At 34.7% G+C, this 23,610-nt stretch overlaps 1 protein-coding gene across 8 annotated transcripts in view; it reads left to right on the top strand.

The window, feature by feature from the left end:
- LOC149790167 (uncharacterized) overlaps positions 1-23,610 on the top strand; it is a 332,923-nt gene that overhangs the window by 266,849 nt on the left and 42,464 nt on the right. For 7 of the 8 annotated variants that reach the window (XM_089972152.1, XM_089972150.1, XM_089972157.1 and 4 more), the window contains 4 exons: positions 14,522-14,701; positions 18,618-18,865; positions 20,470-20,541; positions 23,364-23,477. In XM_089972152.1, coding sequence (XP_089828278.1) covers positions 14,522-14,701; positions 18,618-18,865; positions 20,470-20,541; positions 23,364-23,477 — 614 coding nt within the window. The remainder of the gene's footprint in view (positions 1-14,521; positions 14,702-18,617; positions 18,866-20,469; positions 20,542-23,363; positions 23,478-23,610) is intronic. The other variant, XM_089972151.1, reaches the window with a different exon arrangement.

The following is a 23,610-nucleotide window of genomic DNA, read 5'->3' as shown; positions in this document are numbered from 1 at the left end:
GGTACTTGATATGTGTAATATACAATTAGTAGATGAAATGTACAGTAGATACATGAGGTACTTGATATGTGTAATATACAATTAGTAGATGAAATGTACAGTAGTATACATGAGGTACTTGATATGTGTAATATACAGTTAGTAGATGAAATGTACAGTAGATACATGAGGTACTTGATATGTGTAATATACAATTAGTAGATGAAATTTACAGCTGATACATGAAATTTACATGAGGTACTTGATCTGTGTAATATACAATTAGTAAAAAGAAATACACAGTAAATAAATGAAATGTTCAGTTGATGCTTGAGGTACTTGATATGTGTAATATACAATTAGTAGATGATATGTACAGTAACTACATGAAATACATGATTTACTTGATGTGTGTAATATACAATTAGTAGATGAAAATATACAGGTGATACGATGTCATCCATTTAGTACAAATGCAAAAATCTGGCAAAGCTTGCCCCCCTCCCTCCTGTACACATGCATACTTTTTTACACAACCCACCTGCATATGTACGCTTGATGCCTCCCTGAATTCTATTGAACAGCCTATATTTAATCCACGCAGAACGCATAAAGGATTAATGATATTAACATGTTTAATAAAACAGACTCCACCAACATTGAATATCTGGCTGCATCAAAGAAATAAGCTGCATAACTTTAAACAGTTTGTCTAGTGTCTGCTAAAAGTCAAACGCCGATGGAACCCAGTCGAACAGGTTATGTGCTAGACAAAATTGTTATCGAGGTTTCACCCCTCCCCATTTTCTATGTGTATGTACATTATCAGTAGACCCCTCCCCATATGCAAGCGTATGTATTTGTGTTACTTCCCACTCCATGCGTATATACTAAATGGACGGCCCCTAAATGAAATGTACAACAGATATATTGTCTACCTGACAAGTACCTGACAAGTTACCATTTGAATGATGATGCACTTAAATTTTGTCATTGTTCACATGGTCCACTTGCAAGAACCAAAATGATATTCTTGTTAAAGTTTATTCACACATGCCTTTATAATTTTTAGAAATATGAATTTGGTTCCCGCATGTTGACCACCTTAATTTTTAAAAATAACTCCAATTTAGCACAGAATGGCTATTTTATAGCTAAGCGTGACATCACAAGCACATGCCTACAGAGTCTTAGCAAATAATTTTAAAAATCAATTGCAATTCTGTGTTGATACATTTCCTTCCATTATACATGTATTATCTAATCAACAACATTTTTGAAACTTTGGGAATTTTTGGGCCAAAAAAATCCCTACCCCATTATAACAGTGCTCACTATACCGCAGGCTTCTGTATATTATTCTGGCATCAGTTTAGTAGATATCATGATTCTCAATGTAATACAGTTCAGTAACTAGGTGCCAGTAGCTTCTCGTAGGTCGGTGGTTCTTTCCGGGGTTTTCCCGGGTTCTTCCTCCAGCATTAATACTGGCCGCCATGTATAGCCTATCGTGTGCTGAAAAATGGCATTAAACCCTACAACAACAACAACAACAACATCAGTAACTAGGTGGTCAGTGGCAGTGGACCCCGACTACCTCATTGTAATGAGGGAGAACTGTAACTTCATCTTTGAACATCAACAGAATATTGATAAGAGTCACCTCCCTTTGACAGTTTTCTGATGTTATTTTGGGTAAAATATAAACTGTATGATATTGAGCTTCATTCAGATTTGTTTAAAAATGTATAGCTGTTCCAAATATATGCAAGTTTTGTCTCACTTTAAATTTGTTGTAAACTTGTTGGGCATTGATACATTAACAGCGTTCAGTCAGATTTTTGTTTGAATAATGGCCATCATTAGCTATCTCCAGATTGTTGGTCCACATATCATTTGGATTAACTCTAATTCTAGCCTACTGGAATTTTGAAATAATGAACATTTCACAGTGATTTGGTGTACTTTTTGGGGCTGTCATCATTTGGAGTACAGTTAATTTTTACACAAGGTAAAGACAGCATGAAAAGATTTAATTTTTTTTTAAATTACAGTATTTGAGATCATATGGTAATAGAAAATTTTAAGAAGATCGGTTGTTTCATGTTATACTTTCAAAGATTCATATATGGCCATCATTTTGACATATCTTAATCAAAAATTTAATTTTAAAATGCATGGTTCCAACACTTATTTTATGACAATTGGATACTGTAATCTGCAAGTGTTTGTTTATAAAATTGTATTTATATTTTTATTATTATTGTTGTAGTTGTTTATTATTATTATTATTATTATTACTATTATTATTTTCTTATGTAATAAATATTTGTATGGTCATAAATAGTCAATCTCTTGAAACAAGTTTACAAGTCATCATCATCATTATAGATGCCATGCCTATGCAAATTCAAATACTTTTTACAGTAAATAAATATTAAGTAGTATATATCAACACTTCCTACTTTCTGTGAAGTATCACTGTACTAGAATAGTGTTATTTTTTATTGGACATAAGTAGTACAAGTTCAAAGTGGGTGAAGAAAAACACCATTAAGTTATTTATTTTTTTGAGACTTGCTTAAAATTTTGGGAAAAAGAAAATATATCCCATAATTAGGTTCTTGTGTATATTTGTCACTCAAGTTGATACAAATGTATATTAAATCAAGAAGAGGTTATTTCGAGAGAATTGTTTGGTAAGGAAAATGTATCTCAAACAATGAAATTGTATGTACTAAGGGAATGCAAGAGAGTTTTCTGTTGGCCCTAAACAGGAAGGATGACTTTGATCCTGCATTATAAATACACAAAAACAGCTTGAATTTGTCTCACTTGAAGATTAAACATACCAGAAAGCCAGCTGTACTGCAGAATGGAATTGATGATTTTTTTAAAATGCAAATGGTTTTACCCCATATGACCTTTGCATCTATTCATTGGTAATGATAGCATAAGTAATTTATTTATTATTAGTCATCCCATTCAGGGTCTGATATTAAATGATTGATAGATAATGGGACAGTTCATATCAGATTAACAAGAACTGACATGGATTTGCTAACCAGTATATACCATCTGTTGTTATCTGTCACACTTCTTCACAGAGAAATGACCTCGAGAGACACCTCAGACGTGGGAGATAGATTCATTAAACGGTTTTATATATTTTTCATGTGCATGGTTGCCATATTTATAGATACACAACAACTTACGTGACACAGTAAATGTGTTGATATATATATATATATGCAGTTGGTATGTAAATTACAACATGCCAGGACAGTAAATGGGGAGATTGGCAAGAAATAGGTTGCAGTCTACCAGGACAAGGCATGTCCATATATAGGTCCAATGCATTTGATATTCTTTCACAACCATGGAGATGGGCTAGCTAATAAGCAGAACCGTCAAAAATATTAGTTCACACAGAAAATTGGACTTCTGAACATTCTTGTAAGGATGACTGATTGGAGCTGACCAGTGGCGGCAGTACCTAACAGCTTATACTGGTACTCACAGCCATTTATACTTTGGTCATTGTCACAGATAAATTCAGGGACTTACGAAGGGTCAGGTAGAAGAAGGGTAAGTTCACGAATATACACACACAAAATGAACGGCCCAGACTTAAGAAAAGAAATAACTGTTGCCAGCAATTCAACAAGATATCAATACTGTGGAGGTTAATGGAATGAAAACTTGATGAAATGTGCATTATGAACACTTCATTTGCATGACTATCATTTAATATTGCATTTCCAAATTAAATAATAATAAAAAAATATTGATTTTTAGGATTTACTTTAATCATGATTAATACTGATAATAATAATAATAATAATAATAATAATAATAATAATGAAAATAATAATAATAACAATGATAACTTTATTTTAAGAGGGTGATTTAATTAGCTGAAGGTAATTAATCCTCTCTGAGGCCTTTTATTATGTGCATATTTACATAAATAGTACATAGTTTCCCGTATAAAAAGCCACATACAACTCTTAATTTTTTCTAGAGGAAAATAATAATAACACAAGTTCATGCAAAAGACCTATTAAAAATAAGCTAAATTCATGTATTTGTAAATGATAAACAGAACATGTGATAGACACATTTTATTTAGGGTCATATTTTAATTATGTAATATGAAAAATCAGCTTGTTGGAAATATTTTATCAACATCAATAATATAACAGTATACTTCAACAATCAGACATACGTATAATAATACTGTTTCATTTATTTTTCTTGTTGTAAAACTATACTTCTTTGCTAAAACTGCACACTCCCCACCACCTTTATAATTTTTATTTTAATAATCTTGTTTGCAGGAAAAATATTTCAGATTTAAAGGATTCTAATCTCTTTAGTTAATTGCATTAATTAAAATGCACATATGTAATGGCTGGCCAATAAATGCATAGATACTACCCCCACCCCAATTTATAATTTCTGTTTGAACATTTTAATGGACATAAGCCAATTTAGAGGACGAGAATATACCCTCACTTACAGGCAGTGTTAAAATACACTGGTTAAAATGATGGCTGGCTAATACATTCATAAGATACCATTTACATGCAGTGTTAAATATGAAATACACTGGTTAAAATAAAGACTGGCCAATATGTCATTAGGATACCTTTTACATGTAGTGTTAAATATGAAATACACTGGTTAAAATAAAAACTGGCCAATATGTCATTAGGATACCATTTACATGCAGTGTTAAATATGAAATACACTGGTTAAAATAAAAACTGGCCAATATGTCATTAGGATACCATTTACATGCAGTGTTAAATATAAAATACACTGGTTAAAATAAAGACTGGCCAATATGTCATTAGGATACCTTTTACATGTAGTGTTAAATATGAAATACACTGGTTAAAATAAAAACTGGCCAATATGTCATTAGGATACCATTTACATGCATGGTGATTTTTGAATATACATGTACAAGACCATTCATTAGAAGCATATAAACTGTAGCTGGAGCATTAAAAGAACACACTCCAGTGAGGTATATACAATACAGTAATAGCGAGGCAGTAAAGTGGATGTTCTGAGAATTTAGATGCTTTTATGTGTTTCTCAATTCAGATTGGTTCTTTTATTTCATTCTCCAAAATTAGATTATAATTAAATGCATTTATTTTTTTTGCTTTCTCCAGTTAGAGACCCCAAAATATTTAAACTTTTTTTGAAGAGTTTTTTATTTTGTGTTTGAACAGAATGATAGATGAAATTGCTCTTAAACTGGGAGTGTTGCCTAATGTTTTCTAGCAGGAAATATTTCCATAACATACATTGGAGGCTATATTGTCTGAAAACTTTGTACACAAGTTAAGTCTTTCTCAGAAATATTTGTTTACTCAATATTGATATATTAATATCATTCATTGCATTGGGATGTTTCTGTGTTAACTTTGATCGGTCTGCAAACTCTTTCTGGCAAACAGAATAATATGCAAATATTCTTGTCAGAAGTATTTTAACAAATATAGTAGTCTTGGTATGGCATGGGCTTCCTTAAATCTGTGTATTTGCTGGATGTGAAATGTTCTAACCAGAACATAATCATAGGATGTACTAAATATTGTATTAAATTGCCTTTCATGGGTTATACTAAATATCATTGTATTAAATTGCCTTTAATAGGATATACTAAATATCATCATATTAAATTGCCTTTGATAGGATATACTAAATATCATCACATTAAATTGCCTTTGATAGGATACACTAAATATCATCAGATTAAATTGCTTTGATAGGATATACTAAATATCATCATATTAAATTGCCTTTGATAGGATATACTAAATATTGTATTAAATTGCCTTTGATAGAATATTCTAAATATCATCACATTAAATTGCCTTTGATAGGATATAATAAATATCATCATATTAAATTGCCTTTGATAGGATATACTAAATATCATCACATTAAATTGCCTTTGATTTGTGAATCCATTAAACTGCTCAGTAAATAACAAAGAAAATTTCAAAGGTGACTGTCTAATTTATAAATTGTTTCTTTTTGTGTGCAATCAGTAGTGGTGTCACCCACTAATTGTCTTGCAGATCAACTGCTGGAAGGCTATAATGCTTACAGTTAGCTGGATAAATGGGATAGAGATGTAGCACTTAATCCTTTAATTATCTGTAGGGCCTTAGGCATAGATTGATTGGAAAAGATGATTGAGTTGGTATTTAGATTTTGTAATCTTAGTGAAAAACATGAACCTGAAACAGTACTGCTTTCAATTTTGCAGAAATTTGTCATAAAATGCATGTTCATTTATTTTTCCATATTTCTGTACTTCATTTCAAATTTTTTGGATGTGTTGCTGAGATGGGAAATTTTAATTGAGAACTGTTATGTGAGTAAACTAAAATATCTTCACTGATTAGAAGCAGGGTCAAAATATGTATGGTAAATGTATGGATTATTTTCACATATTAGTTTTCCTGTTTTCACATTATAATTACAAAACACATGCATTGCTTTCAGGGCTAATCAAGTTCAGTTCTGAATTTGTTTTTAAACGTAAGTGCATTGTTTACATCAGGGTATGAATATCATGATACCATTGAGTGTGCACATGAACCAAGTAGTGCTTACCCCACAGTTAAAATCTAGGGCATGTGCATGTATTAGAAATGTTGTTTTTTCTGTCTTCATGTACTTGTACTTTTCCAGACCCAATTTAAACACTGCTCACACTGCCTGTGTAATTGATGACAGCTCAGATCTAGGGGAATTTGTATGTAAGCATTAGAGTGATTTAGGGTGGGTTTTTTTGTGTAGAAGTTGCTTGTTCATTGCTCTAGGAAGGTGCTAATATCCTAAATTTTTTATTTGTTTTGGTCTAAGCTGAACATTCATTATGAAAAGAACTTTTGGGCAAGTATATCTACACCTGTCTTAGATTTAATTTCTTGGAATAATATCGGTTATTTTAGATAACTCGGCCAGACAAATTAAGACATCGACCTTGGTTGATTTTTTTGAAGTGAGTTTGGTTTCAGCCTGAATCAGACTTTGGTGACATACTAATTCTAGTGACTAAGTTCTTATTTAAAAATGTTCTGCTTGCATGATGGTATTGTTCTGTGCTGTGCATGGTGGTAATATTTTGTGCCTTGCATGATGGTAATTTTCTGTGTTGTGCATGATGGTAATATTCTGTGCCATGAATAATGAAGGTAATGTTCTGTGCTGTGCATGATGGTAATTTTCTGAGCCTTGCATGATGGCAATGTTTTGTGCCATGCATGATGGTAATGTTCTGTGCCTTGCTTGATTGCAGTGTTATGTGCATTGCATGATGGTAGTGATTTGTGTCTTGCATAAGTCAGTGTATCCCCAAAGGATACAAGACTGGGAGTCCAAAGTCCCCTTGGTGTTAGAACTGGGGGTCAGACTGAGTACATGATGAACTTTGGTATCAAAACTAGTGATCAGATAAAAAAAATGGGGTCTCTGAAGTATAAATGAGGGTAAAGGGAAACACTGAGTGATGGTAATGTTTCTGTACTGTGCATGATGGTAGTAGCCTACTGCCAAGCTCGGTAGCGTCAAAGTCATGTACGATACACTAAAGTGGGTGGTATTATAGAAAGGTAGACAGATGTAGCTCTACAATGATACCAAATAATCTGGAATTTCTAGTTGCACTACAAAATACATTTGGAAAAACCTCATTTTTGGGACCTGATTTTTTTCCACCCAGAATTTGTCTGTGGTTGGAATCCAATTTTGTGTATTTATTTTAGACCTTTTGGTCTCAGATCTAAGGCAGACCAGTATGAACTGCAAACAGACAGATGAACCTTTGCAAAAAGTAGGATAAGATGGACATTTGGAATAAATAACTCAAAACTTTTACCCTCCTGCTCATGCGCGAGCCAAAAAGCCAATGAATAACAATTTTTCTAACACAACTAGGAAGTTGATGTATTACGGTGTATTCAGAAATAGCTTTCAAAATGTGTTTCAAGTGAAAACGACAAAAACCTCCAGGGGTTAATGTGTTAATAGTAAGGTTGGTTGTTATGATAACTTCATTCGATGGGATTCAATTCAGAACTGAAATACTCAGTAATGGAGAATTGCTTTCTGGTATGATAACATAGGAAATCAGTAATGGCAACCATCCATCATTGTCTTTTTTTATATAGATGGTATGATCGAGGAATGAGAGAAAATTTGTGGGCACTGCATAACGCCTTCAAGCTCCCATGAGCTTGGTAGACTTTACTTCAGATTTTATGTCATGAATGGAAGGGGCATGGGATGTTACCCTTGTCTGACACATCTGTCCATGAATCTGTCTATTTGTCCATACATCTATCTGTCCTTCCATCTGTCTGACATGTCTTCATCCATCTGACACATCTGTATGACACATCTGTCTCTCTGTCCATACATCCCTCTGTTTATACATCTGTATGACATCTGTCCCTCTGTCTGATCATCTGTCCATCATCTGACAGCTGTCTGACACATCTGTCCATCACATTGTTTGACATAACTTCTCAGTCCATCTGTCAGACCATCTGTCAATCCTTCAGACATCTGTTAATTGATTTGTCTAAATATCCATCTCTTGGACACATCCATCCATTTTTATATGTGTAACATCTGTTCATCTGTCTGATGCATCTGTCCATCCATCTTTCCATCTATTTGTCCATTCATCTGTCTGACCATCAGGCCATCCATCTCTCTATCTATTTGTCCATTCATTTGTCTGACCATCAGTCCATCCATCTTTCCATCAATCTCTCCATCTATTTGTATATTCATCTGTGTGACCATCAGTCCATCCATCTGACACTTCTTGATAATGAAGGGGCATAGAACATAAACCTTGTCGGACCATCTGTCCATCCATACACGATAGTTTGGGTGCTTTTTCCCATCAGTAATACATGTTAATATAATTTTATTTTGGTGCTTTTGTCCAGACCAGTAATGTATTTTTACAAAATTTTATTTTGTTGCATTTTTCCCCACCAGTAATACAGATTATAAAATTTTATTTTTGTGCTTTTTTCCCCACCAGTAGTTTATATTAATATAATTTTATTTTGTTGCTTTGTTTCCCCACCAGTAATACAGATTACATGATTTTGTTTTGGTGCTTTTTCCCCCCATCATTAATGTATATTAATATAATTTTATTTTGGAACTCCCCCCCCCCATCATTAATGTATATTAATATATATGTATATATTTTGGTGCTTTTTTCTCCACCAGTAATACAGATTGTATAATTTTATTTTTGGTGCTTTCCCCCCCCCCCCCCAGTAATATATATTAATATAATTTTATTTTGAGGCTTTTTTTCCCATCAGTAATGCATGTTAATATGATTTTATTTTGGTGCTTTTGATTTACCCTTTTCCTACCAGTAATACATGTTGATATATTTCTAGATTGTTGCTTTTATTTTCTCTTTTCCCACCAGTAAATACATATTAATGTAGTTTTATTTTTGTGCTTTTTTCACACCAGTATTAAATTTGAATATAATTTTATTATGGTTTTTTTTTTCCCCACCAGTATTACATGTTTATTTAGTTATAATTTGCTGCTTTTTTCTTCTTTTTCCACCAGTAATACATTTTATTAAGTTTTTTTTGGGTGGTGTTTTTATTTCACACCACTACTAGCCAAAATTAGAAGACCTATATGGCAGACAATAGAAGTCTCAGTTACAATATGATTTCAACAGATTTATAGTGGAAGTATATAATAGCTTGTACATTTCATTAATTACTTGACTGGCTATTTACTTGACTATTAAGAGCACAAACGATATCATATTCTGAAACATTGACATAGTTGGCCTTGCAGGTTGAATAAATTACCGGATCTGATTGTATAAATCACAAACCCTGTCTAGATCCAGATTTACCATTATATTATGAACTGGAAGAATATGGTCTGCTCTGCTTAGATTTAATAAACAAATAATGTAAACCTAGAAGTGCCTGTGTACTATGTAACTACAGATACAGGTCTGAGCTCTTTGTGGATGTATTTTACAGGAGGCCAAATGCAGTAGTGGTCTCTGTAATGGATCATTATGATTGTAACTTTATAAACATGTTGTTGAATTACAGTATTGATGTGGAGAGTGATTTTTCCGGTACTGAAGTACATCCACTACATATATGTAATGATCACCACAAATACACTGTACTTGTTGAACAAGAAGCACAAGGATGTGCACAAAATGAATGCATATTTTCAAGCAAGGCTGGAATGAGATTTGTGCAGTTTGTGTCATTAACAATATTGTAATTATGAGGCCTGTATATACAGTAATGTAAGTATAATAGAAGTAAGGTAAACCATTACAGAATTGTCGTTTTTACTTATTATTATAATATATAGGTTAATAGTACAACTTGTGTCATTCTTCCATCTGTCCATCCATCTATTCATGATGTCTCCTAAACTGCTTAGTAAAGATTCACAAAACATTGTAATTATTTTTGCCCTGGGCAGTGGTCGTTATGAGTGCTGTTATATCCCTTAGGGTAGCAATCTGCAAGAGGGTTTTGCATACTCATTTCCTGGCATTCAGGTCCATGGAAGGATGTCAGAAGTCATGCATAAAAAATTCAGAAAGTCATTTTCAATTACTGTTTAATTAGACTTTAAATGCAGTCATAGATGGAAAGCATGTCATATATATGTTTGACTTTGAATCATGATCACTGGGTCTTGGAGTTCGAGTGAGGTGGAGGGTGGAAGGAGGAGGTTGGGATAATGGGTACAAAGCATGGAGATTGTCTGAAATGAGCCATTCAGTTGCTCTAGTTAAACATATGTTAATATTCATTTTGTATAATTGACCACTCTGGTGGCCTAAGTGGTTACAGCATCTGCCTTGGATGTGGGAGGTTGCAGGTTCAAACCCTGGTCGAGCCATACCAAAGACTTACTAAAATGGTACTAGCAGCTGACTCGCTTGGTGCTCAGCATTTAAATGTTAGTGTTAGGACTGGTTGGCCTGGTGTAAGGATAATTTGATTGGGTGGGACATGATACTAGATGTCTGTGGCATGATGCCCTAGTGCTAGACATCACTATAAACTGCCACAGTGCAGTCATTGTAGTGATGTGACTGTATTTTTTTAAAATCAACATTAAAAATTCAAATCACACAGGCACACACACACACACATTGTATAAATCATGGAATTTTAATGAATATCATCAGGAAATGTAGATACAGTATTGATGATCTGTTTTTTGTATGAATTTTATGTTGCATATTTGCTGACTGTCTTCATGAAAATTTAATGATGCTAAATTAATTCAGTTCATGGTACACAGCTCATTACTGTCCTTGTCACGGTACACAGCTCATTACTGTCCTTGTCACGGTACACAGCTCTCTACTGTCCTTGTCACGGTACACAGCTCATTACCGTCCTTGTCACAGTTACAGCTCATTACCGTCCTTGTCACGGTTACAGCTCATTACTGTCCTTGTCATGGTATGCAGCTCTCTATTGTCCTTGTCACGGTTCACAGCTCATTACTGTCCTTGTCATGGTACACAGCTCATTACTGTCCTTGTCATGGTACACAGCTAATTACTGTCTTTGTCATGGTACACAGCTCTCTACTGTCCTTGTCATGGTACACAGCTCTCTACTGCCCTTATCACGGTACACAGCTCATTACTGTCCTTGTCATGGTACACAGCTCATTACTGTCCTTGTCACGGTACATAGCTCTCTACTGTCCTTGTCACGGTACACAGTTCATTACTGTCCTTGTCACGGTACACAGCTCTCTACTGTCCTTGTCACAGTACACAGTTCATTACTGTCCTTGTCACGGTACACAGCACATAACTGTCCTTGTCACGGTACACAGCTCATTACTGTCCTTGTCATGGTACACAGCTGTCTACTGTCCTTGTCACGATACACAGCTCTCTACTGTCCTTGTCACGGTACACAGCTCATTACTGTCCTTGTCACAGTACACAGCTTTCTACTGTCCTTGTCAAAGTACACAGTTCATTACTGTTCTTGTCACGGTACACATCTCATTACTGTCCTTGTCACGGTACACAGCTCATTACTGTCCTTGTCACGGTTACAGCTCATTACTGTCCTTGTCACGGTTACAGCTCATTACTGTCCTTGTCACAGTTACAGCTCATTACTGTCCTTGTCATGGTACACAGCTCATTGCTGTCCTTGTCATGGTACACAGCTCTCTACTGTCCTTGTCACTGTACACAGCTCTCTACTGTCCTTGTCACAGTACACAGCTCATTACTGTCCTTGTCATGGTACACAGCTCATTACTGTCCTTGTCATGGTACACAGCTCATTCCTGTCCTTGACACCGTACACAGCTCATTACTGTCCTTGCACTTTGTATTCAGCAATAAGTACAGAATTACTCCAAGTATTAATTCAGTACAGGATTATTCTTGGTATTTGTATGCTGTCTGTACAGGATTACTCTTGGTATTCATCCATTTGTATGCTGTCGGGACAGGATTACTCTTGGTATTCATCCATTTGTATGCTGTATGTACAGGATTACTCTTGGTATTCATCCATTTGTATGCTGTCGGGACAGGATTACTCTTGGTATTCATCCATTTGTATGCTGTATGTACAGGATTACTCTTGGTATTCATCTATTTGTATGCTGTCTGTACAGGGTTACTCTTGGCATTCATCCATTTGTATGTTGTCGGGACAGGATTACTCTTGGTATTCATCCATTTGTATGCTGTCGGGACAGGATTACTCTTGGTATTCATCCATTTGTATGCTGTCTGTACAGGGTTACTCTTGGCATTCATCCATTTGTATGCTGTTGGTACATAATTGCTCTTGGTATTCATCCAGTACAGGATTACTCTTGGTATTCATCCAGTACAGGATTACTCTTGGTATTCATCCATATGTATGCTGTCGGGACAGGATTACTCTTGGTATTCATCCATTTGTATGCTGTCGGGACAGGATTACTCTTGGTATTCATCCATTTGTATGCTGTTGGTACATAATTGCTCTTGGTATTCATCCAGTACAGGATTACTCTTGGTATTCATCCAGTACAGGATTACTCTTGGTATTCATCCATTTGTATGCTGTCGGGACAGGATTACTCTTGGTATTCATCCATTTGTATGCTGTCGGGACAGGGTTACTCTTGGCATTCATCCATTTGTATGCTGTTGGTACATAATTGCTCTTGGTATTCATCCAGTACAGGATTACTCTTGGTATTCATCCATTTGTATGCTGTCGGGACAGGATATGAATTGTATACTATCAAATTTCAATTTGACCGCTCTGGTGGCCAAAGTGGTTAGAGCATCTGCTTTGGATGTGGGGTCGTGGGTTCAAACCCTGGCCAAGTCATACCAAAGACTTATATAAATAGTACTAGCAGCTGCCTTGCTTGGTGCTCAACATGTAATTAAGAGGTTAGTGTTAGGACTGGTTGGCCAGGTGTCAGGATAATATGACTGGATGGGATATGATGCTACATGTCTGCACCATGATGCCCCAATCCTAGACATCAGTATAAACTGCCACACTGCAGACAATGTAGTGATATGACTAAATTTTTTTAAAGCTATGTAAAATATCCTAATCACGCACACACACACACACACACACACACAAATTTAAATTTAATCTCAACCCTTTTGACCCTTGATATTCAAAGACTGAACATCACACTGTCCGTGTATGTCTTAGTTATTTCATCTGGGAATCATTTTCTGACTTTGCTGCCTATTGCACCAGGGGGAAGGAATATCTATATAAAGATTAATTGCCAAGGAGATTCAAGGTCAGGGTCACATTTAGCAGTTGTTTAAATTTTAAGTTGGTGCAAAAAAGGTTTTTGAATCTGATGACTATCTGGTATTACTGCAAATACGCTGACACTAGACGAAGTCAGTATTTGTACCATTGGATATAAATATCGCAGCTTGTATGCAGGTGTAAATGTCATAGTCAGTGTCACGGAGGTCAGTTTTATATTTTTGGAAGGGGAAAAAAAATTGTATGAAGTGTTTATGGATAGGCATTAGTCTTACCTCTTGATATACCTGTGTACATGGCATATTCTTTGAGATGATGGATTCAGGCATCAAAGGTCAGGGTCACAAGGTGAATTGTTTGTTTTTATTGATTTTTTTTATTTTTATTAAATTTTTGAGAGCTGTATGAAGGTGCTATATATCTTCTGTTTCCATACATGTATTTTTATCACCTTTGTTAACATTTTAGTAGAAGAATGGGGTCGTTAAAAGGTCAGAAGACAGGGTCACATGGGTTGTTTAGTATCATGTTACTAGGGCAGCAGTGACATGACAGATTTTCTTGTATGCTAGATCTGTATGACTTTATATATGTTGAATTTGTTGTAGCCATGAAACTTACGATAATTAGTATTCCACAAAATATAGTGAATTTGCAGTACATGTATATTGGAAATAAATTTTTTGTGATTCCAGATACAAAACACAGCCAGCAGAGGTTACGCCAGAAGGCACACCTCAGACTGATGGCGGTCGGAAGAAGATGAAATATTCAGGTCGTCATATGACCCAGCCTGTGACACCTGAAGAGAAAAAAGAGGCAGAAATAGCGACTGAAATGGTTGAAGTAAAGCACAGTGGATCACTTGCTGAAAGGTAAATGAAATGGAGGTATTTTTTACATCCACATTTTTGAAGAGCATACTTTGCTGTGACTGTCTATTAACCTTGACATTTCTACATGATGAACTCTGCAGTACCTACCATTAACAAATTCATAGGTAAGTTCTCATTGAAAAAAGAAGCCTATCCATAATTTGCATCAGAAGGTCAAAGGTCAATATTGCTGATATAGAAGAAAATTGGTTTCTGCCTAGTAACCTTGACCAAACTCAGTGCCGCAGATAAGCAGTGTATCCATGTATTTCATACCAAATATTTTTTCCTGTATGTATACCCTGTATATGCAAGCAGTTTTCTTTCACTCAAAAATTAAAGGGATTTGTGTAAGCAAACAGCCGATTTAAACGTCTTTTCTAACATTATTGTTTGGTACAAGGTATAAATTTTATCAAATAAACTAAAAAAGCACATGCTTAGGATGTTAACAAGTAAGGTAAACCAGTCTAACTTCTCTTGTCACAATTGACAGGTTGCTTGCTTGTTCATTTGTTGAATAAAACCATGTGCTCAAATATCAGACAGATGTGAAAATGTTGGGAAAAGGAGGGAGGAAATCGGCAAAGCCTGAAAGTCTGTTAAAAAATTCAACAATTTCTTAGCTCTTTTCAGCCAAATGACAGTCCATCATCAATATCCATAGTGAGAAGTATTCTCATGGATATCATTGATATATTTGTTGAATCAGGCAAGGTTTTATAAGAAACATGATGGAAACACTGTTTTGTTGGAAACAAGATGGAAACAAGTCTTTATAATCGCATGAATGAAACAAGGTTATGTAAGAAACATGGAAACAAGGTTTCATAAGAAGCATGATGGAAACACATTATGTAAACAAGGTTTGATAAGAAACATGACAGAAACAAAGTTTTATAACAAACATGATGGAATCAAGGTTTTAGAAGAAACTTGATGGAAACAAGGTTTTATTAAGAAAACATTATTGAAACAAAGTTTTGTAAGAAATATGTGATTTGTGGAGACGAGCATTACTGTGCTTAGAAGTAACTGATGTAAGTAGTACAGAGATATATGCATAGGTACCAAATGAAGAATATTTGGTCTGGTCATGGTCAGAGATGGATAATATGTGATTATCGTTACAAATTGAAAAATACTATATTAGTTACTTTAGTAACAGTCTAATTTCACTCAGTTAATTTTAATTTTATGAGTGAATACCCAATAGTCCAAAAGTTAAATATCGGTGATACTGAAAATTTGTGGATGGCTTGCACATGGAATTAGGAGGCCAGTTTGTTTTGGGGTAAGAAAAAAGTCTCCTGATTTTGAGTCAAATGGTCAGCGTTAGTTATGGAAAAAAGAAAATTATTTCAGCATAGTAACAATATTTCTTTTTCACAAACCTGAACCAGATGTTGTGGATGACTTGCACATTTATAAAGGAAGACATCTAATGATTGGGGAGGGGGGGTCCAAAAGTTAAGGTAAATTTATCTTCAAAAGTCTGCAGATAGCTTGTATATTTATTAAGAAAAAGTCCATCAGTTTAGAGGTCAAGGTCACTGGCTGAAAGAAGAAAAATGGTTATTTATAATTTAAATTCTTTAGTACTTGCATTGACCAAAGCATGGAGGGCTTGCACATATGGTAAAGAGTCCTATTGCAAGTCTAATGTCAAAAGTCAGTGTTGTTGTGTCTGAAAGAAAAATGGGTTTTGCAGAATAACATTGTTCTAGAGTAGGTTCCTTGACCAAACTATGTGGATGGCTTGCACGTAGTCTGTTAAAGAAACCTTAGATTGTGTTGTCTAAAGGTCAGAGGTCACAGTCCTGGTAAGTCTAATAAGAAAATACAGGTGTCTGCACATTAAAGATTAGTTATGTAACACATATCTTGACCTAAAGGTCAAGGTCATTGAGCCTCATTCATGACAAGGTCATCGATATTCCTTCATCAATACTCTCCAGAATCAAGGATGCCCATCACGGAGAACAATTAAGCATGGAGTGTGCATTTTTTACTGTGATATTGTTGAGATTCTTTTTTTTTTCTTCAGATAAGGGGAGATAATTATTGTCCCCCTGCCTTTTTATGTATTCACATATCTGTCTGTCCAGCAGTCTGACGTATTGCTTTATAACTTCAAAGTTGATTGAGAATAAAGGATGAAATTGAAACATTGTCTCCTTGTACATACATCATTAGGAGGTGTGTCATAAAACACATTGAGAGAGGGATGGGTCCTGTCTTCAAAGTCAAGTTCACACTTCAGTTGCTTAAGGTTTTCCATCACACATAGCTTTACACCCTGTAATTGTCAAACCATTTCGGATTAATGGATGAGACTTGGTATTCTTATAAATCATCATTAGAAGGTGTGTCATGCAATGCATTGGAGGTCCTGGCTTGAAAGTTAGATCATAGGTTGATATTTATATCTTTCAGCACAGTCGTCTGTATAACGTTAGAGCTGCATGAAATTAATGTATTTGTAAAGTGTCAGTTTATGTCAATCATAAAATTTATCGAATCCATTATGTGTGTATTGGTTAGCAGATGTTCATGAATCAGCATCGACTGCATAACTTCTGGAATCTCACCTTTTGTAGTTATTGGACCATTTTTATAACGCTCTCTACAATCCTCAACTGTTATATTGTTTAATGTCATCATCCAGAGTAATACTGTACTTTCAATACTGGTATGTGGCATGTTGTTACTGATTGCATATCAGTGCTAAGTATAAAACCCACTTCCATCACATCAGTGTTGGACTGCTGAATCTCAGTGTTAGTGAAAAAGAGGAAATTTGGGTAATTGATTGTAAATGTTGATGGAAAGGATAATTAAACAGGAAATGGAAAATTAAGATTTAGACAGATAAAGATTTAGACATCAGATTTCATATCAAGTTATTTAACTTTGTGAAAATTTAAATAAATTTTAATTAAATTATTTTTTTAATAAATTTATTGGTAAATTGTGCCAGTAAATTGGAACCATCTTATTTATTGATCTGAACGAGAGATACTTTGCAAAGCGAATCTATAACTTTAAAATCGTACACTACTGAAATACTACTACTTGATTGATTTTTTAATAAATTCAATGGAAATATGAGACCCATCTTCATTTTTGCTTGATTTCCACAAAGATAGTCATGGAGGTGATGTAACATTGGTCCCTTCGTAATCACCCCACCACCCAGTTAATTGCTTCCCTGTCAATCCATCCATTCATCCATCCATCCATCCACTTGACCTGATACACATTGGATGGTAGCTTGTTTCATAATATCTCATTATTAATTAGCAGGGTGTGCCACATAGCATTGTGGTGGGTGGAGTGTCTTTAAATAAGGTTCATATCAGGGATCAATGTTTTTCTTCACACTTCCTTTCCAATTGGCACGATATAATTTGGGAGACATTTGAGATTAAGGTATGAAACTTGGTATACTTGTATTAAGGAAGTTGCTGTATATATATATATATATATATATATATATATATATATATATATATATATATATATATACACACATATACACACACACACATTGCAGGAATACCATATATTTATCCATGGAATTTTTTTGAACCAAACTGCAAATAAAATAGCATAGTACCCAGGTATGCCAGGGCATCATGGGATAGCAGGTCAAGGTCATTATTTCTATTTGTGATCTGCTGGAGCATTATATAATGACTCATCTGAATCTGTGTTGTTTGCAGTCGTCGTGATAAATAAAGTGTATGACTGTTTTATAATATGTAGTCATCAAATTAATTTTTGACTGCATGTTTCTTGCATTATGACATTCTTGTGTTTCTAAAATTGTTTTACAGCAGTATTCTTGTTTTGAGGCCATAATAGTTTGTTATGCTATGCAAAGGACTGAATCATGACACCTTTCTTTCCCCAGGCTGAATGCATTGAAGAAAAGTGGAGATGAGGAGTGGAAGAAGAGAGTTTCTCGTGACCTTGACCTTGACCAACTGAAGACCCCATCACCTGTACGAATGCGTGAAAAGAAAGAATTTTCTATTCCACGTCCTTCTAGCATCGCTGACAGGTTGACACTGCTCAAGTCTGCTGGAGAAGACTGGCGGGGGCGGATCGAGGAGAAAGATGTTAAGCAGTTTACCGTAGCTCATAAAATTGAGTCTTCAGGTGAGATTTTTCTGTCTCACCAGCATAATAATGTTGGGATATTAAACAGGAGATGTTCAATTTATGCCATAGATGCGTGTCTGAGGTTATGGTGTAAACTGAAATTGGCATAAATCGAAAACAATTTTCCCGTAGAATACTTCTAAACTAAGGAAGTTGATGGGCAAGCTATATCTCTTAAATTTTCAAGTAATAATTATTTATGCATATTTTTCAGCCAAATGAATACATGCAATATGTACATGAGCTCTGTATGAGTCACAGCATATAGTGCAAGCAGTTGTGTAAAAACAAACACAGTGATGTAAATGGCGTTAAAATGAAAGCACATAACTCAAATTGGCATATACAGGTGGAGACACTTTTCAAGTAGTGGCAGCATCATCAACGGTGTGAAAGCTTTGCACTCAAGTTTTTTGAAGTCATATATGCTGCATTTAAGCAAAACTCTTTGATAAGATCACAGTAACTTTAGTTCTGCATCACAGACCTGTGCTAACCTTTGTTAATAGTTTGTGCTTGGAGTAAGTTAGAAGTCTATTTAGTTTTCAATCCAGAGGTCAAGGTCACAGTGACTGAAAAATGAGAAAATGAAAATTTAAGTTTTTGACCATGTACCTTTACCAATGCTTGTGGGTGGAATAAACTTTGGGTAAGGTGGAAGCCTTTTTTTCGGTGGGGGGAAGGTCAAATTAACTGAAACCCATTGGTCAGTAATCTCCAGAGTTCAGCAAAGTCTGCAGATTCCTATATAGAAGACTATTAAAGATCAGGGGAGCATGTAGTGTGCATGGTACTCTTGTTTACTTTCCTTTTATTATAGGATTGGATATTTATCAATGTGTACATTTTACCTAATCAATTTCAAAGTAAATAAGTTAGAAGGTCTGCCATATGCTTTCTTTGGCAAAAGGGGTGAGTGTTAGACTGCAGGAATGACTGCAATTACACTGTTTTAGCTTCTAATGGATGATTTTAATCAAAGGATTGCACATTTTTATTGGAATGCATGTGGGTGGGTGGTGGCTTGTTATTATGGTGTAAGGTTTTGGTATAGATAAAGCCTAACATAAAATGACCAAGAAACTGGGAATCAAACGTAGTCCATGTATGAAAAATTACAGATCAGTATCACATGACTGTTTGTATCCAATCTGATTGCAGAAAACTCATCTGGTTCATAACAGTTGGAATTATATCAGTACAGTTGTATGCCATCCACTTCAGATCAGGATTATAGTTACGGTATGGGGGAGGGCTAACATTCTGGATAGAGCTTCTTGGTTGCCCATTTTTCAATAATTCATGGGTGAGCACTTCAGAGAAATTACCTGACAATTGCCTAAATTTAACATCACATGGAAGGATGTGATAAGCAGCCACTCTGGTTTAGAATGTTTGCCCTGTACATTTCACATTTTCATCTTTATTTACAGTTTGGGTACAGGAAAACCGAATGTTATTTTTATTGTCTTTTTTTTTCTTCTTCTGATTAATGTTCTTCACTGTGACATTAAAAATCATGAAATCTGCATTATATCAGTGCTAAAAATGGAACCAAATTTTTCATCGCATTTACATTTATTTTTTTTTTTCCCTTAAAGGTCATGGAGTGACTGAGAGCCCTCTGGTGGCAAGACTAAAGAAGACACCTCGCAGTGAGGTTACATTGAAAGGTAAAATATCTGGTTGTGTTTAATGATATAAGAGTTTTGACTAATCCTGTGAAGTGTTATTTTACATGAAGGTTGTATGATGTATTCTTTCAGTTTGTTCATCTACCGGTCAATCTGATTAAAATCATATCTCCACTCTCCAACCTGAAGATCTGACTGTGACCACTTAGGGGTCCTATTCTGGCGACCTGTGTTATTACCATAATTAATAATAATTTTATCAGCCAATTGGATGAAATCTTATATTTCCATGTTTGAGATACTAAGCAAGTATGGCTGAAGACCTTCAATGTGTGTGGAACAATTTGGTTTACTCTAAGATTTTTTAAAGCAGCATTTCCACTGGCTAATTCAGAGGTCACCAGAAAATGACCCCTAAGTGGTCGGTGGCAGATCTTCACATAGGACAGTGGAGATGTTATTTTAATCAGATTGTTTACCAGAAATCATATTCTTCTCTTGTTTACCAACAATCATATGTTTCTCTTGTTTACCAGCAGTCATATGTTTCTCTTATTACACTGTCTCGTACTGATGTCACTTTATGTGTTGTCACTAAACTTATGGTAATGTCTCACCTGTTAAAGAAAGAGTTGTATGGATAATTTATTTTCTCCCCCACCAAAGTAATTTATTTAAAGTTTATAGATTTAGAAATCTTACACAAAGGATTTATATGTTTGTTTTTGTTCTTTACTGGATATTATACAAAATTACAATGATTGCATGTGAAAAATAATGATTGGTGACTGAGAAAAGTGTATGAACAGGATTGGGTTATCAAACACCCGTTGAGTATGAATTTGTATCAGCGATTTGGCAAGCTGCAAACTTTACATAAATCTTCTCAAGAACTTGTACCAGAGATTCGGCAAGCTATAAACTTGACAAATTTTGTCTCCTCAAGAATTTGTGTTGGAAATTTGGCAAGCTGTGAACTGGACAAATCTGGTCTCCTTGAGTGCTTACATGCAGTGAAACTTGCTTTAGCGGACACCAATATATAAAGGACATTTTTGAAGTCTTAAGTCATTTTTGTAACAAGTGTCTATAGGCATACCATGTCTGTACATTGTTCTTTATAGACAGATTTCATTGTACATGAGGGAGATTCAGTTATTCCATAGCAACATTATAGGTAGTGTTTCCATCTCTAAGAAGAATTTTTTTATAAAGTTTTCTATTGTCTGTTTTTGAATTGTTCTCAGGTGAGGCATTGCAATTCTCAACAAATTATTGTTAAATGTAATATGGCTTTATGTTGTATAAATGCCTTACATTAATGATGAAGTGTGCCATTGATTTAATGTTGTACAGGTAATAATTTCATCTGTCTTCTTTAATTAATACATAATGCTAATTAATCATGCAAATCAATGTATACTGGTGCTTTGCTTTCAAAAGAGCTACTGTTTGACAAGTCTTCAAAAATATTTGCTGTACTTGTAAAACTTACTGCAAGCTATTGTTGACAAAAATAAATATTTTCTAATGTCAGAAGATAATTTTATATTAGTAAAAGATCAGTGTCAGATATTACACAATCATTTTCTGATATGGCCAAAATGCCCATCTTTCTGACATGACCAAATGTCCATCTTTGTCCACTGGCTTGCATATAGAGAAAATCATCTGTCAAGAAATGTGAAACAAGGATAGAGTCTGTTCAAAATCTATTTGAAGTGATTAGGGTGTGGTTTTACAGGCTAGTTATAGATTTGACATGCAATTTTTGGGTTGTGGGTATACATTTTGTGAGTGGTCATGCAGTGGTTGGTGGATGTTTTAAATAAATTTTAATTTGTGTATTGTGTTGTTGATTTATTTATTTATTAGTCAAATTTTTTTACTTGAATTTATTGCATATTAGAGAATATAATGAGGACTGTATGAAAATGAGGACTTTAAAAAAATGAGGACTGTAAAGATCAGGACTCTGTATAAAAATGAGGACATGTTCCTGTCTGTAATGGTAAATCAACTTAGCATTTATTTATGTGTCTTTTTTGGCAAGAAGTATATAGCTATCAGTCTTGTGTTCAGACTGTCCAGTTAATACTTGTATTAATCACAGAGCTTTCTAAGCAGTGATTGCATCACTAGGATAATGCTCCTGATTTCATTTTTAAAAGATGTAAATGTACATGTCATTTCAGAGAAAATTGGAATTTATTAAAAATTTTAATGCTGCTGCTGCAAACTACATTTTTTTGGTGTCATTCTTTTGGATCTAAAACTCTGTTCATGCAAGTACTGTGAGACTTGTTCACAGTAAAATAAGAAGCTATATTCACCAGCAAGGAGTTTGACGATACTCCAGTCACCTTGGTACTAAATGACCTACTTGTGTTGCTGTGCTATAAACACTATACCAGTCTGTTTTGAAACAGAAAATTAATTGATCAGCAGTTCAGGAGAATCCTGAAAAATCATAGAGGATTTAATAGTATAAAAAAAAATGGCATAATGAGAATATAGAAGAATACCCAATATGGAAAATAATTTTCAAATTATTGGCATTATGTGTTCTAATTGTAAACAAGGCTTACTTTTGGTTGTGACTTTTGTTTTTAGTTTAAAAAAATTATGACTATTTGTTAACAACACTACAATGATGAAGTACTAAGGGAATTAACTCTTACTGAAAAATGCACAAACCAGAGTTGAGAATCAAGAATTCCATGTTGATTCAAAAATTATCATGCCAGAAAAAACAACAGTGGCATGTTAATCTGTTAATCAGGAGCATTATCTGAACAGTCTGTCATCACTTTTCACATTGCACTGTCCATTAACAATAATGTGTGTGTGTGGATTTTCAGACTTTGATTCAGGTGAAAGTTCAGATTTCCCCTCCCCAACCACTCCAACCAAAGAAAGTTCAAAAATCCCGCTGCCTAAAGAAGTCATCTTCACCACAGAGGTAGAGATAGAAGGTAATTCAGTATGCCAAGGGAGACAACTCTGGAGCAATTCAATTTGCCATGGAGTTAAAATAGGACCCCATAGGGTGTTGTAACAAGTACAAAACCGTCTGCTACATATCATAATATAGGACGAAAATAGATA

Source organism: Sinohyriopsis cumingii, chromosome 10, assembly GCF_028554795.1.
Source record: "Sinohyriopsis cumingii isolate HCF-2022 chromosome 10, ASM2855479v2, whole genome shotgun sequence".
Lineage (NCBI taxonomy): Eukaryota > Metazoa > Mollusca > Bivalvia > Unionida > Unionidae > Sinohyriopsis > Sinohyriopsis cumingii.
The sequence above is the reverse complement of the archived record's forward strand: the minus strand, read 5'-3'. Positions and strand labels throughout refer to the sequence as shown.